General features: G+C 48.9%; 2 protein-coding genes across 3 annotated transcripts in view; one reads left to right on the top strand and one right to left on the bottom strand.

Annotated features, from left to right (window-relative positions):
* LOC143764805 (uncharacterized) overlaps positions 1-11,505 on the bottom strand; it is a 29,327-nt gene extending 17,822 nt beyond the window's left edge. Inside the window, exon 1 of the mRNA XM_077250786.1 lies at positions 11,441-11,505. Within this exon, the coding sequence (XP_077106901.1) occupies positions 11,441-11,474 (34 nt within the window). The 5' untranslated portion in view covers positions 11,475-11,505. The remainder of the gene's footprint in view (positions 1-11,440) is intronic.
* ADK (adenosine kinase) overlaps positions 1-15,422 on the top strand; it is a 511,546-nt gene that overhangs the window by 80,331 nt on the left and 415,793 nt on the right. The window contains exon 1 of one of the 2 annotated variants that reach the window (XM_077250788.1): positions 13,943-14,189. The exons of the other annotated variant lie outside the window; for it this stretch is intronic. Within the exon in view, the coding sequence (XP_077106903.1) occupies positions 14,176-14,189 (14 nt within the window). The 5' untranslated portion in view covers positions 13,943-14,175. Of the gene's footprint in view, positions 1-13,942; positions 14,190-15,422 lie in introns of those variants that run through there. 2 annotated transcript variants of the gene reach the window in all.

Raw genomic sequence — 15,422 nt, forward strand, 5'->3', positions numbered from 1 at the left:
TGTGCAAGAAATCCGCATTTTTTTTTTGCGTTTTTTTTCCTTTTTTTTCGCGTTTTTTTAGCATTCTGCAAGCGTAATTAGCTTGCAGAATGCTAAAGTTTTCCAAGCGATCTGTAGCATCGCTAGGAAAACTGACTGACAGGTTGGTCACACTTGTCAAACATAGCGTTTGACAACGCTATGTTTGACAAGTGTGACCAACTTTTTACTATAGATGCAGCTTATGCAGCATCTATAGTAAAAGATAGAATGTTTAAAAATAATAAAAAAAATAAAAAAAAAGGTTATACTCACCCAGACATCTCCTCACCGGCGTCCGTTCCTCTTCCCATAGCTGGTCTGTGCGCACAGGACCTTCCGTGACGTCACGGTCACGTGAGCGGTTACATGACCGCTCACGACCAATCACAGGACAGTGACGTCATCGGCAAGGTCCTTCACCGCACATCAGCTACAGGAACCGAAGCGACAGCGTGCAGTGAAGGCGGGAAGACATCGAGGGTGAGTATAGGACTATTTTTTATTTTAATTCTTATTTTTTTACCACTTATATGGTGCCCAGTGCGTGTAGGAGAGTCTCCTCTCCTCCACCCTGGGTACCAACCGCACATAATCTGCTTACTTCCCGCATCGTGGGCACAGCCCCGTGCGGGAAGTAAGCAGATCAATGGACCCCTAGGTGTGCGGAATCCCCTGCAATTCCGCATTTTAATGAACATGTTGCTTTTTTTTCCGCGATGCGATTTTTTCGCGGAAAAAAAGGCTACATTTGCACAAAAAATGCGGAATACACTTAAAATAATGGGAGGCATATGTAAGCGTTTTTTTCGCGTTTTTATAGCGAAAAAACGCGAAAAAAACGCGAAAAATACTTAACGTGTGCACATGGCCTTAATGTAGATGCATTTTTTCTGGCTCTTGGACTGCTTTATGAGGAGCCTAATCTTGAGAATCAGGCAGAAAAAGCGTTGCTGGCTATCTCTCAAGGTCAGGATGAAGCAGAGGTGTATTGTCAAAAATTTCGGAAATGGTCGGTGCTTACTCAATGGAATGAGTGTGCCCTGGCTGCAAATTTCAGAGAAGGTCTTTCTGAGGCCGTTAAGAATGTTATGGTGGGGTTTCCCACCCCTACAAGTCTGAGTGATTCTATGGCTTTAGCCATTCAGGTTGATCGGCGTTTGCGGGAGCGCAAATCTGCTCATCCTTTGGCGGTATTTTCTGAACAGAGACCTGAGTCTATGCAATGTGACCGAACTCTGACCAGAATTGAGCGACAAAGTCATAGACGTCAAAATGGGTTGTGCTTTTACTGTGGTGATTCTACTCATGTTATCTCAGCATGCTCTAAACGCTTAAAAAAATCGCTAAACCTGTCACCATTGGTACTATGCAGCCTAAATTTATTTTGTCTGTTACTTTGATTTGTTCTTTGTCGTCCTACCCGGTTATGGCTTTTGTGGATTCGGGTGCTGCCCTGAATCTGATGGATTTGTCGTTTGCCAGGCGCTGTGGTTTTGTCCTGGAGCCTTTGGAATTTCCTATTCCTCTGAGGGGAATTGATGCTACGCCATTGGCTGAGAATAAGCCTCAGTATTGGACGCAAATGACCATGTGCATGACTCCCGTACATCAGGAGGTGATTCTCTTTCTTGTTCTGCATAATTTGCATGATGTTGTCGTTTTGGGTCTGCCATGGCTGCAGGCTCATAATCCAGTTTTAGATTGGAAAGCTATGTCTGTGTCAAGTTGGGGTTGTCAGGGAATTCATGGCGATGCTCCGTTGGTGTCTATTGCTTCTTCCACTCCTTCTGAGGTCCCTGAGTTTTTGTCTGACTACCAGGATGTATTTGATGAGCCCAGGTCCAGTGCCCTGCCCCCTCATAGGGATTGTGACTGTGCTATAAATTTAATTCCTGGTAGTAAATTCCCTAAGGGACGACTTTTTAATCTGTCTATACCAGAGCATGCCGCGATGCAGAGTTATATAAAGGAGTCTTTGGAGAAGGGACATATTCGCCCATCCTCTTCCCCTCTTGGTGCAGGATTTTTTTTTGTGGCCAAGAAGGACGGTTCTTTGAGACCTTGTATAGATTATCGTCTTCTGAATAAAATCACAGTCAAATTTCAGTATCCTTTACCTCTATTGTCTGATTTGTTTGCTCGGATTAAGGGTGCCAGTTGGTTCACCAAGATAGATCTCCGTGGTGCGTATAACCTTGTGCGCATTAAGCAGGGAGATGAATGGAAAACCGCATTTAATACGCCTGAAGGCCATTTTGAGTACTTGGTGATGCCTTTTGGACTCTCTAATGCTCCTTCTGTGTTTCAGTCCTTCATGCATGACATCTTCCGAGAATATCTGGATAAATTTATGATTGTTTATCTGGATGACATTTTGGTCTTTTCTGATGATTGGGAGTCCCATGTGAAGCAGGTCAGGATGGTGTTTCAGGTCCTGCGTGCTAATGCTTTATTTGTGAAGGGCTCAAAATGCCTCTTCGGAGTACAGAAGGTCTCCTTTTTGGGTTTTATTTTTTCTCCTTCTACTGTGGAGATGGACCCAGTCAAGGTCCAGGCTATTCATGACTGGACTCAGCCCACGTCTGTTAAGAGTCTTCAGAAGTTCTTGGGTTTTGCTAATTTTTACTGTCGTTTCATCGCTAATTTTTCTAGCGTGGTTAAACCTTTGACGGATTTGACCAAGAAGGGTTCTGATGTGACTAATTGGTCTCCTGCGGCCGTGGAGGCCTTTCGGGAGCTGAAGCACCGGTTTTCTTCAGCTCCAGTCTTATGTCAGCCAGATGTCTCTCTCCCCTTCCAGGTCGAGGTTGATGCTTCTGAGATTGGAGCAGGGGCTGTTTTGTCGCAGAGAAGCTTTGATGGCTCTGTGATGAAGCCATGTGCTTTCTTTTCAAGAAAGTTTTCGCCTGCCGAGCGGAATTATGATGTTGGTAATCGGGAGTTGTTGGCTATGAAGTGGGCATTTGAGGAGTGGCGACATTGGCTCGAAGGAGCTAAACATCGTGTGGTGGTCTTGACTGATCACAAAAATCTGATTTACCTTGAATCTGCCAAGCTCCTGAATCCTAGACAGGCTCGTTGGTCGTTGTTTTTCTCCCGTTTCAACTTCGTGGTCTCACACCTGCCTGGTTCGAAGAACGTGAAAGCTGATGCACTTTCTAGGAGTTTTGTGCCTGACTCTCCGGGAATTTCTGAGCCGGCTGGTATTCTCAGAGAGGGAGTGATTTTGTCTGCCATTTCCCCAGATTTGCGACGAGTGCTGCAGAAATTTCAGGCGGATAGACCTGACCGTTGTCCACCAGAGAAGACTGTTGGATAGATGGACCAGCAGAGTTATTTCCGAGGTTCATTCTTCGGTGTTGGCGGGTCATCCTGGGATTTTTGGTACCAGAGATTTGGTGGCTAGGTCCTTCTGGTGGCCTTCCTTGTCGCGGGATGTGCGTTCCTTTGTGCAGTCTTGTGGGATTTGTGCTCGGGCTAAGCCTTGCTGTTCTCGTGCCAGCGGTTTGCTTTTGCCTTTGCCTATTCCGAAAAGGCCTTGGACGCACATTTCCATGGATTTTATTTCGGATCTTCCAGTATCTCAGCAAATGTCTGTCATCTGGGTGGTGTGTGATCGTTTTTCCAAGATGGTCCATTTGGTGCCCTTGCCTAAGTTGCCTTCTTCCTCCGATTTGGTTCCTCTATTTTTTCAGAATGTGGTTCGCTTGCACGGCATTCCTGAAAATATTGTGTCTGATAGAGGATCCCAGTTTGTGTCCAGGTTTTGGCTGATTTTTGGTGCTAAGATGGGCATTGATTTGTCTTTTTCGTCGGCCTTCCATCCTCAGACTAATGGCCAAACCGAGCGAACTAATCAGACGTTGGAAACTTATTTGAGATGTTTTGTTTCTGCTGATCAAGATGATTGGGTGACTTTTTTGCCATTGGCCGAGTTTGCCCTTAATAATCGGGCTAGTTCTGCTACTTTGGTTTCGCCTTTTTTCTGCAATTCTGGTTTCCATCCTCGTTTTTCCTCGGGTCAGGTTGAGCCTTCTGACTGTCCTGGGGTGGATTCTGTGGTGGATAGGTTGCAGCAGATTTGGAACCATGTGGTGGACAATTTGAGGTTGTCACAGGAGAAGGCTCAGCACTTTGCCAACCGCCGCCGCGGTGTGGGTCCCCGACTTCGTGTTGGGGATTTGGTGTGGCTGTCTTCTCGGTATGTTCCTATGAAGGTCTCCTCTCCTAAATTCAAGCCTCGCTTCATCGGTCCTTATAAGATCTTGGAAATCCTTAACCCGGTGTCTTTTCATTTGGATCTCCCAGCATCGTTTGCCATTCATAATGTGTTCCATAGGTCTTTGTTGCGGAGGTATGTGGTACCTGTGGTTCCTTCTGTTGAGCCTCCTGCTCCGGTGCTGGTCGAGGGCGAATTGGAGTACGTGGTGGAGAAGATTTTGGATTCTCGTATCTCTAGACGGAGGCTTCAGTATTTGGTTAAGTGGAAGGGCTATGGTCAGGAGGATAATTCCTGGGTTGTCGCCTCTGATGTTCATGCGGCCGATTTGGTTCGTGCCTTCCACGCGGCTCATCCTGATCGCCCTGGGGGTCTTGATGAGGGTTCGGTGACCCCTCCTCAAGGGGGGGGGGGTACTGTTGTGAACTCTATTTTTGGGCTCCCTCTAGTGGTCACAAGCGGTACTGTGTAGTGTTGTCTTTCTGCAGGTTGGCAGCATCAGCTGGTTCGTTATCCTTGGTTGGTTTCCTATTTAGCTCACCTGGATACTCAGTTCCTTGCCTGCTCTCAATGTATTCAGTGCTCTTCAGATTCCTTGTGACTACCTTGCTCCCAGTCTCTCCAAGACAAGCTAAGTTTTTGTTTGTTTATTTTTTGATTATCAGCATTTATCATGTTTCTTGCCCAGCTTGCTAAAATGTGATTTCCTCGCTTGCTGGTTGCTCTAGGGGACTGAGTTTCTCCCCCCACACCGTTAGTTGGTGCGGGGGTTCTTGAAATCTCAGTGTGGATATTTTGTAAGGGTTTTTTACTGACCGCACAGACCCCTTTTCTATTTTCTGCTATCTAGTATTAGTGGGCCTCATTTGCTGAATCTGCTTTCACCCCTGTGTATGTGCCTTCCTCTTACCTCACCGTTATTATTTGTTGGGGGCTTCTATATCTTTGGGGATTATTTCTCTGGAGGCAAGTGACGTCTTTCTTTCTCTCTAGGGGTAGTTAGTTCCTCAGGCTGGCTCGAGACGTCTAGGATTTTAGTCACGTTCACCGGCTACCTTTAGTGTGTTGGATAGGTTCAGATTTGCGGTCAGTCCGGTTTACCACCTCCCTAGAGTTTGTCCTATGTTTTGTTACTTAGCTGGAGTATTTTGTGATCCTCAACCACTAAGGATCATAACAGCAGAGCTCGGAAAGGTAAGGAGCGCCATTTGACTTTTCAATGCAAAATTGGCTGGAATTGAGATCGGAACCCATGTCGTGTTTGGAGAGCCCCTGACGTGCCTAAACAGTGGAAACCCCCACAAGTGACACCATTTTGGAAAGAAGACCCCCTAAGGAACTTATCTAGATGTGTGGTGAGCACTTTTAACCCCCAATTGTTTCACTAAAGTTTAGAATGTAGCGCTGTGAAAATTAAAAAATCATTTTTTCTTTCCACAAACTGATGTTTTAGCCCGCAATTTTTTTTTCCCAAGGGTAACAGGAGAAATTGGACCACAAAAGTTATTGTGCAATTTGTCCTGAGTACGCTGATACCCCATACATTGGGGGGAACCACTGTTTGGGCGCACGGCAGAGCTCGGAAGGGAAGGAGCGCTGTTTGAAATGCAGACTTAGATGGATTGGTCTGCAGGTGTCATGTTGCATTTGCAGAGCCCCTGATGTACCTAAACAGTAGAAACCCCCCACAAGTGACCCCATATTGGAAACTAGACCCCCCACGGAACTTATCTAGATGTGTTGTGAGAACTTTGAACCAACAAGTGTTTCACTACAGTTTATCACGCAGAGCTGTGAAAATAAAAAAAAAAATTTTTTCCACGAAAATTATATTTTAGCCCCCACGTTTTTATTTTCCCAAGGGTAACAGGACAAATTGGACAACAAAAGTTGTTGTCCAATTTGTCCTGAGTACGCTGATACCCCATATATGGGGGGGAACCACTGTTTGGGCGCACGGCAGAGCTCGGAAGGGAAGGAGCGCCGTTTGAATTGCAGACTTAGATGGATTGGTCTGCAGGTGTCATTTTGCATTTGCAGAGCCCCTGATGTACCTAAACAGTAGAAACCCCGCACAAGTGACCCCATATTGGAAACTAGACCCCCCAGGGGGGTTGTAGATGTGTTGTGAGAACTTTGAACCAACAAGTGTTTCACTACAGTTTATCACGCAGAGCCGTGAAAATAAAAAATATTTTTTTTCCACGAAAATTATATTTTAGCCCCCACGTTTTTATTTTCCCAAGGGTAACAGGACAAATTGGACCCCAAAAGTTGTTGTCCAACTTGTCCTGAGAACGCTGATACCCCATATGTTGGGGGGAACCACTGTTTGGGCGCACAGGAGAACTCGGAAGGGAAGGAGCACTGTTTTAGTTTTTCAAAGCAGAATTGGCTGGAATTGAGATCGGACGCCATGTCGCGTTTGGAGAGCCCCTGATGTGCCTAAACAGTGAAAACTCCCCAATTCTAACTGAAACCCTAACCCTAACCCCAACCCTAACCCCAGCCCTAACCCTAACCCCAACCCTAACCCTAGTCCTAACCCTAGCGCTACTTTTACACTAGCGTTTTTTTGCATACGTCGCAATGCGTCGTTTTGGCGAAAAAACGCATCCTGCAAAGTCATCTGCAGGATGCGTTTTTTCCCCATAGACTAACATTAGCGACGTATTGACACACGTCGCAAGCGTCGTGCGACGGTTGCGTCGTGTTGTGGCGGACCGCCGGCAGCAAAAAACGTTACATGTAACTTTTTTTGTGCCGACGGTCCACCATTTCCGACCGCGCATGTGCGGCTGGAACTCCGCCCCCACCTCCCCGCACCTCACAATGGGGCAGCGGATGCGTGGAAAAACAGCATCCGCTGCCCCCGTTGTGCGGCGCTTGCACAGTATGCGTCGGTATGTCGGGCCGACGCAGCGCGACGGCCCCGTACCGACGCTATTGTGAAAGTAGCCTAACGGGAAAATGTAAATAAATATATTTTTTGAAATTTTATTATTTTTCCCTAAGGGGGTGATGAAGGGGGATTTGATTTACTTTTATAGCGTTTTTTGGGCGGATTTTTATGGTTGGCAGCCGTCACACACTTAAAGACGCTTTTTTTTGCAAAAAATAGTTTTTGCATCACCACATTTTGAGAGCTATAATTTTTCCATATTTTGGTCCACAGAGTCATGTAAGATCTTGTTTTTTTGCGGGACAAGTTGATGTTTTTATTGGTACCATTTTCGGGTACATGGCATTTTTTGATCGCTTTTTATTCCGATTTTTGGGAGGCGGAATGAACAAAAACCAGCAATTCCTGAAATTCTTTTAGGGGGGGCGTTTATACCGTTCCGCGTTTGGTAAAAAGGATAAAGCAGTTTTATTCTTCGGGTCAGTACGATTACAGCGATACCTCATTTATGTAATTTTTTTATGTTTTGCCGCTTTTACACAATAAAAACTATTTTATATAAAAAAAATTGTTTTTGCATCGCTTTATTCTGAGAGCTATAACTTTTTTATTTTTCTGCTGATGATGCTGTATGGCACCTTTTTTTTTGCGGGACAAGATGACGTTTTCAGCGGTACCATGGTTATTTATATCCATCTTTTTAATCGCGTGTTATTCCACTTTTTGTTTGGCGGTATGAGAATAAAGCGTTGTTTTGTGCCTCTTTTTTTTTTTTTTTTTACGGTGTTCACTGAAGGGGTTAACTAGTGATATAGTTTTATAGGTGGGGTCGTTACAGACGCGGCAATATTAAATATGTGTACTTTTATTGTGTGATTTTTTTTAATTTAGATAAAGAAATGTATTTATGGGAATATTTTTTTTTTTTCTTTATTTAGGATTTTTTTTTTTTTTTTTTTACATATGTGGAAACATTTTTTTTTTACTTTGTCCCGGGGGGGACATCACAGATCGGTGATCTGACAGTGTGCACAGCACTCTGTCAGATCACCGATCTGAGAGGCACGTTCCAGAGGCTTGCCGGCGCCTGCTATGAGGAATTCTCAGCAGGCGCCGGCAAGCAGGGTCATCTCATGACCCGGAAGGAGTCCCGCGGCCATCTTGGATCCGAGGACTCCTTCCAGGTCACCGAAGCAGCGCGATCTCATCGCGTTGCTCCAGTGGGAGAGCGCAGGGAGCCCCCGTCCCTGCGCGATCCCCCTCTATGCCGCTGTCACTATTGACAGCGGCATCAGAGGGGTTAAAAGCCCGCGATCGGCGATAGCGCCGATCGTGGGCATTGCTGCGGGGTGTCAGCTGTCATATACAGCTGACACCCGCACCCGATCACCGCGGCGCTCAGCGTGAGACCGTGGTGATCGGGGCGCCGTACTAGTACTGCGGCTGGCACTAATGCAGTGCCGGCAGCGCCGTACTAGTACGGCGCATGTCGCGAAGGGGTTAAACATTCCAAAAATTTCTGTGAAGCACCTGAAGTGTTAATAAACTTCTTGAATGTGGTTGTGAGTACCTTGAGGGGTGCAGTTTTTAAAATGGTGTCACTTTTGGGCATTTTCTGTCATATAGGCCCCTCAAAGTCGCTTCAAGTGTGAGGTGGTTCCTAAAAAATGGTTTTGCAAATTTTGTTGTAAAAATGAGAAATCGCTGGTCAACTTTTAACCCTTATAACTTCCTAACAAAAAATAATTGTTTCCAAAATTGTGCTGGTGTAAAGCAGACATGTGGGAAATGTTATTTATTAACTATTTTGTGTGATATGATTCTCTAATTTAAGGGCATTGGTCAGAATAAAAAAAAAATGGCCTGGTCAGAATTGAAAAACATGGCCTGGTCAGGAAGTTGGAAACAGGCTTCGAGGTGAATCTGTATTTTCAGTTTTGAGTTAATGCTATGCCCGTGTTTCGTGGCGGCCTGTGAAAGGGTCTTCCTGTGGTCCCCCGCTTAGGTATTCATTTGCATGGCTTCTGACAGGTCACTGGTCCCTCACTGACCTGCCCTCTATTTTACATATTATATAAAATTATGCAGATCATATATTATACATCTCTTGGAGAAAAAAAACACAAGAATACCTAATCAGAGCACCACATGAAGAGCCTTCTGGAGCACGAGCATATCATTAACTCAAAGCTGAAAATTAACAACCACAAGACAGATTTCATCAACCAAGGTATCATTTTAATCAGAATCACGGTGCCGACCTGACATTGTGCGTAGGTTACAGGGCACAATGCTGCTGACAGGTTCCCTTTAATAGCCGTCTACAAGTATCTGAAAGGCAGTCACAGTGTAGAGGGATCATTCTTATTCTCATCGGCACATGGAAACATGAGAAGCAATGGAATGAAACTGAATGGGAGAAGATACTGATTAGATATTAGAAAAAAAATGTTGAGGGTGGTCAATGAGTGGAACAGACTGCCACGAGAGGTGGTAAGTGCTCCTTCAATGGAAGTCTTCAAGCAGAGACTGGACAGACATCTGTCTGAGATGGCTTAGGCCTCTTTCACACTTCCGTCTTTCAGCTCCCGTCACAATCCGTCAATTTTTGAGAATGCAGGATCTTGCAAAAAAAATTTCCCATAGACTTGTATTAGCGACGGATCGCGACGGATGGCCACACGTAGCATCCGTCGTGCGACGGATCCGTCGTGTTTTGGTGGATCGTCGTCTGGGAAAAACGTTCAATGTAAGGCTACTTTCACACTTCCGTCAGTACGGGGGCCGTCGCAAACCGTCGGCCCGACGGACGTTGTGCAAATATTGCACAACGTGGGCAGCGGATGCAGTTTTCAGAGGCATCCGCTGCCCGTTATGAGTTTCGGGGAGGAGGTGGCGGAGTTCCGGCCACGCATGCGCAGTCAGAAATGGCGGACCTGTTGCACAAAAAAAGTTACATTGAACGTTTTTTTGTGATGGTGGTCCGTCAATTACCGACGCATCCAGTGCACGACGTATGGAACGTGTGTCCATACGTCGCGATGCGTCGGTAATACAAGTCTATGTGCAAAAAATGCATCCTGCGGGCAGGATGCGTTTTTTTGCACAGAACGACGCATTGCAATGTCTTTATAAAGACGGAAGTGTGAAAGTAGCCTAACGTTTTTTTGTCTTCGTCAAGAAAACGTGTAGCGACGGATCCTACGGCATACGTAATTGACTAGAATGGAAGCCTATGGGCGCAGGATCCGTCGCTGACCGTCACACACTGGAATCCAGCGACGGATACAGTTTTTCCCCTCTGAGCATGCCCGGAAGGATTTTCAAGTCCGGAAAAAAGGTGTCTCTCTCTCATTTTGCTGCACTACAACGGACACAAAAAAACGGAAGTGTGAAAGAGGCCTTAGTGACTCCTGCATTGAGCAGGGGGTTTGACATGATGAACCTGGAGGGTGCGATAGAACTGACACTAGGGTAGAGAAGTGCACACTTGAGGTACGGTTACATGTTGATTTCAGTACATTGGCATGTTCCCTGGTATACAGAGATGGCATGTAATAGTATGATCAGGCCTCTGCCATGGTGCATGTTAGCTTTTTTTTTTATCCTGATCTGTATAACATGACTGTGCTCCCCCCATACTGTGTACTACAAGCAGACTGTTACTTTACACTGTCCCTGATGGCTGCTGACTGCACAGCTAGGGTAATTGGCCTGTATAAGTGCATTATGCCAGGATGTATGGGTCAGTAGCGTACGGAGGACTGTGCTGTACATCAGTTATACCAGCTTTGCTTAGTAAAGGGCTCTCTGTAATTGTGTAACTGGATTTAAAGGGTTGTCTATTTCTTGAGGGTTCTTAACTCAAATACATGTATTTGGGGCTAAAAATAATGTTTGCAATTCTGTTTCAGTAAGACCTTTGGCCAATTTTGCTCTTACCAACCATTTGCCTGCACATATAAAAGGAACCTGTCATCAGAAAAAAATGCTATTAACCTGCATAAATGGGGTTAAAATTCATGTTAATAGCAGGTGGTACCGGACGTGTCTTCAGCACCAGGCGTTTTCGCAGGCGGCACCGGCCATTTCTTCAGCACTTGGCGTTATTGCAGGCTGCACCGGCTATATCTACAGCGCTCGGGGTTATCGCAGGCGGCACCGGCTATATTATCTTCAGCACTCGGTGTTATCGCAGGCTGCACCGGCTATATCTACAGCACTTGGCGTTATTGCAGGCTGCACCGGCTATATCTACAGCACTCGGGGTTATCGGAGGCGGCACCGGCTATATCTACAGCACTCGGGGTTATCGCAGGCTGCACCGGCCATATCCACAGCACTCGGGGTTATCGCAGGCGGCACCGGCTATATCTACAGCACTCGGCGTTATCGGAGGCTGCACCGGCTATATCTACAGCACTCGGGGTTATCGCAGGCGGCACCGGCTATATCTACAGCGCTCGGCGTTATCGGAGGCGGCACCGGCTATATCTACAGCGCTCGGGGTTATCGGAGGCGGCACCGGCTATATCTACAGCACTCGGGGTTATCGCAGGCGGCACCGGCTATATCTACAGCACTCGGGGTTATCGCAGGCGGCACCGGCTATATCTACAGCACTCGGGGTTATCACAGGCGGCACCGGCTATATCTACAGCGCTCGGCGTTATCGCAGGCGGCACCGGCTATATCTACAGCGCTCGGGGTTATCGCAGGTGGCACCGGCTATATCTACAGCGCTCGGGGTTATCACAGGCGGCACCGGCTATATCTACAGCGCTCGGGGTTATTGCAGGCGGCACCGGCTATATCTACAGCGCTCGGGGTTATCGCAGGCGGCACCGGCTATATCTACAGCGCTCGGCGTTATCGCAGGCGGCACCGGCTATATCTACAGCGCTCGGCGTTATCGCAGGCGGCACCGGCTATATCTACAGCGCTCGGGGTTATCGCAGGCGGCACCGGCTATATCTACAGCGCTCGGGGTTATCGCAGGCTGCACCGGCTATATCTACAGCGCTCGGGGTTATCGCAGGCGGCACCGGCTATATCTACAGCTCTCGGGGTTATCGCAGGCGGCACCGGCTATATCTACAGCTCTCGGGGTTATCGCAGGCGGCACCGGCTATATCTACAGCTCTCGGGGTTATCGCAGGCGGCACCGGCTATATCTACAGCACTCGGGGTTATCGCAGGCGGCACCGGCTATATCTACAGCGCTCGGGGTTATCGCAGGCGGCACCGGCTATATCTACAGCACTCGGGGTTATCGCAGGCTGCACCGGCTATATCTACAGCGCTCGGGGTTATCGCAGGCGGCACCGGCTATATCTACAGCTCTCGGGGTTATCGCAGGCGGCACCGGCTATATCTACAGCTCTCGGGGTTATCGCAGGCGGCACCGGCTATATCTACAGCTCTCGGGGTTATCGCAGGCGGCACCGGCTATATCTACAGCGCTCGGGGTTATCGCAGGCGGCACCGGCTATATCTACAGCGCTCGGGGTTATCGCAGGCTGCACCGGCTATATCTACAGCGCTCGGGGTTATCGCAGGCGGCACCGGCTATATCTACAGCGCTCGGGGTTATCGCAGGCGGCACCGGCTATATCTACAGCGCTCGGGGTTATCACAGGCGGCACCGGCTATATCTACAGCGCTCGGGGTTATCGCAGGCGGCACCGGCTATATCTACAGCACTCGGGGTTATCGCAGGCTGCACCGGCTATATCTACAGCGCTCGGGGTTATCGCAGGCGGCACCGGCTATATCTATTGCTCTCGGGGTTATCGCAGGCGGCACCGGCTATATCTACAGCTCTCGGGGTTATCGCAGGCGGCACCGGCTATATCTACAGCTCTCGGGGTTATCGCAGGCGGCACCGGCTATATCTACAGCGCTCGGGGTTATCGCAGGCGGCACCGGCTATATCTACAGCGCTCGGGGTTATCGCAGGCTGCATCGGCTATATCTACAGCGCTCGGGGTTATCGCAGGCGGCACCGGCTATATCTACAGCGCTCGGGGTTATCGCAGGCGGCACCGGCTATATCTACAGCGCTCGGGGTTATCACAGGCGGCACCGGCTATATCTACAGCGCTCGGGGTTATCACAGGCGGCACCGGCTATATCTACAGCGCTCGGCGTTATCACAGGCGGCACCGGCTATATCTACAGCGCTCGGGGTTATCGCAGGCGGCACCGGCTATATCTACAGCGCTCGGCGTTATCGCAGGCGGCACCGGCTATATCTACAGCGCTCGGGGTTATCGGAGGCGGCACCGGCTATATCTACAGCACTCGGGGTTATCGCAGGCTGCACCGGCCATATCTACAGCGCTCGGGGTTATCGCAGGCGGCACCGGCTATATCTACAGCGCTCGGGGTTATCGGAGGCGGCACCGGCTATATCTACAGCGCTCGGGGTTATCAGAGGCGGCACCGGCTATATCTACAGCACTCGGCGTTATCGGAGGCGGCACCGGCTATATCTACAGCACTCGGGGTTATCGGAGGCGGCACCGGCTATATCTACAGCGCTCGGGGTTATCGGAGGCGGCACCGGCTATATCTACAGCACTCGGGGTTATCAGAGGCGGCACCGGCTATATCTACAGCGCTCGGGGTTATCAGAGGCGGCACCGGCTATATCTACAGCACTCGGGGTTATCGCAGGCGGCACCGGCTATATCTACAGCACTCGGGGTTATCGGAGGCGGCACCGGCTATATCTACAGCACTCGGGGTTATCGGAGGCGGCACCGGCTATATCTACAGCGCTCGGCGTTATCGCAGGCGGCACCGGCCGTAATGCTGATAGGACTATGGATGGACGGGGTTGCAGGCAGCGCCTCCTCAGAGGGGAGTGGTCAGATGCTCTGTGAGGAGACTGTGAGGCGCGCTTTAGCCAATCAGGGCAGAGGGGCGGTGCTTCCGGTCTGTGGTGGCTCTCCGCTCTGCTCGCCTGGAAGCACGCTGCCTGCTGCTCTGCCTGCTGCCCACTGCCATCCTGAGCGGAGACTGTCACAGCATGCCAGCCTTAAGGTAACCCTAGCCCTCGTGCTTGCCTGTGCCCGAGCATATCCGCGCTCTGCCCCCGGTCCCGTCATCTCTGCTGATGTGGTCAACTTTTCCATGTGTGCCTCCTTCCCTGCTGCTGTCATATGGCTACATCCCTGTGAGCTGCCCCCAGGACGCACCTGTACACCGCGGCCCCCGGCGATGTGATGGCAGAACAGTGCTCTCTGGCTTGTCGTTCCCATTGCCAGCTGGCAGTGACACCTGTGACATGTCGCAGCCTCCACAAAGCGCCCCTCTAATTGGTTAATGGCCTTTAACCCTGAGTGTGCCTGTGCAGCATCTGCTGGAGGGGACAGACCTGGACGGCTTCCAAATCACTTTGCCCGATTAAATAATTTCCTGTCATCCGAGCCCTCTGCCAGCACCTTAGGGACCGTGCCCCAGCCAGCGCCTCGGGGGCCGTGCCCAGGTCACTGCTTCCCAGGCTGATGCATCATGAGGTACTGCCAATTACTGGGCTGCTGCCTGTACTTTTCCCAAAGCAGAAAGTGGCCCATCACTGGTGTGGGAATGAGGATAGTTGGAGCTCATGAAGATCAATTCCTGTCAGAGCTGCCACAGTACCACATGGGTTTTGTAGTCATATTGCTGGAATCAGGGTCTCTGCTCCTACATCCTGCTTCTGACACATTCTCTTCCCTGAGAACCAGTGCGTGAAAGGATGATTTGTTTGGGTTAAACACATTGTATAAACTTTCATAGGGATTAAATGTATTTATGTAGTGCGCGGAGATGTTTGTAACTTCTCTAATGTGTACAGATGAGCAGTAAGCCTGAGCAATCATTTGTCATCTTCTGTAATTCCTGTAAAATATCCGCAAAAATCCCTCACAGAAGGCACATTGTTGTGTGTGCCAATCTCATAATAGAATGGCACCTGGTACAGAGAGCGGGTACTGCCCCATCATTTGGTGAGTACTGCCACCCCAGTGTCTGCACGGTGCCCCTCATACTCCCCGAGGGTATGTTTCCACGTTCCGTATCGGCAGCGCTTTGGACGCACAGTGATTCCGCATGTGTTCATTGAACACATGCGGAATCACCGCATCCTATATATAGACTGTGTAATTTATCTTGCGGAGACTGAGCGTCTCCGCAAGATAAATAGACATCCTGCAGTCTATAAAGATGCGCCGCATGTGCGTATACGCAGGTCTGCCGCCTGCATGTTTGAAAGCATAGTGAAGATGGGATTTT

Source organism: Ranitomeya variabilis, chromosome 4 (genome assembly GCF_051348905.1).
Source record: "Ranitomeya variabilis isolate aRanVar5 chromosome 4, aRanVar5.hap1, whole genome shotgun sequence".
Lineage (NCBI taxonomy): Eukaryota > Metazoa > Chordata > Amphibia > Anura > Dendrobatidae > Ranitomeya > Ranitomeya variabilis.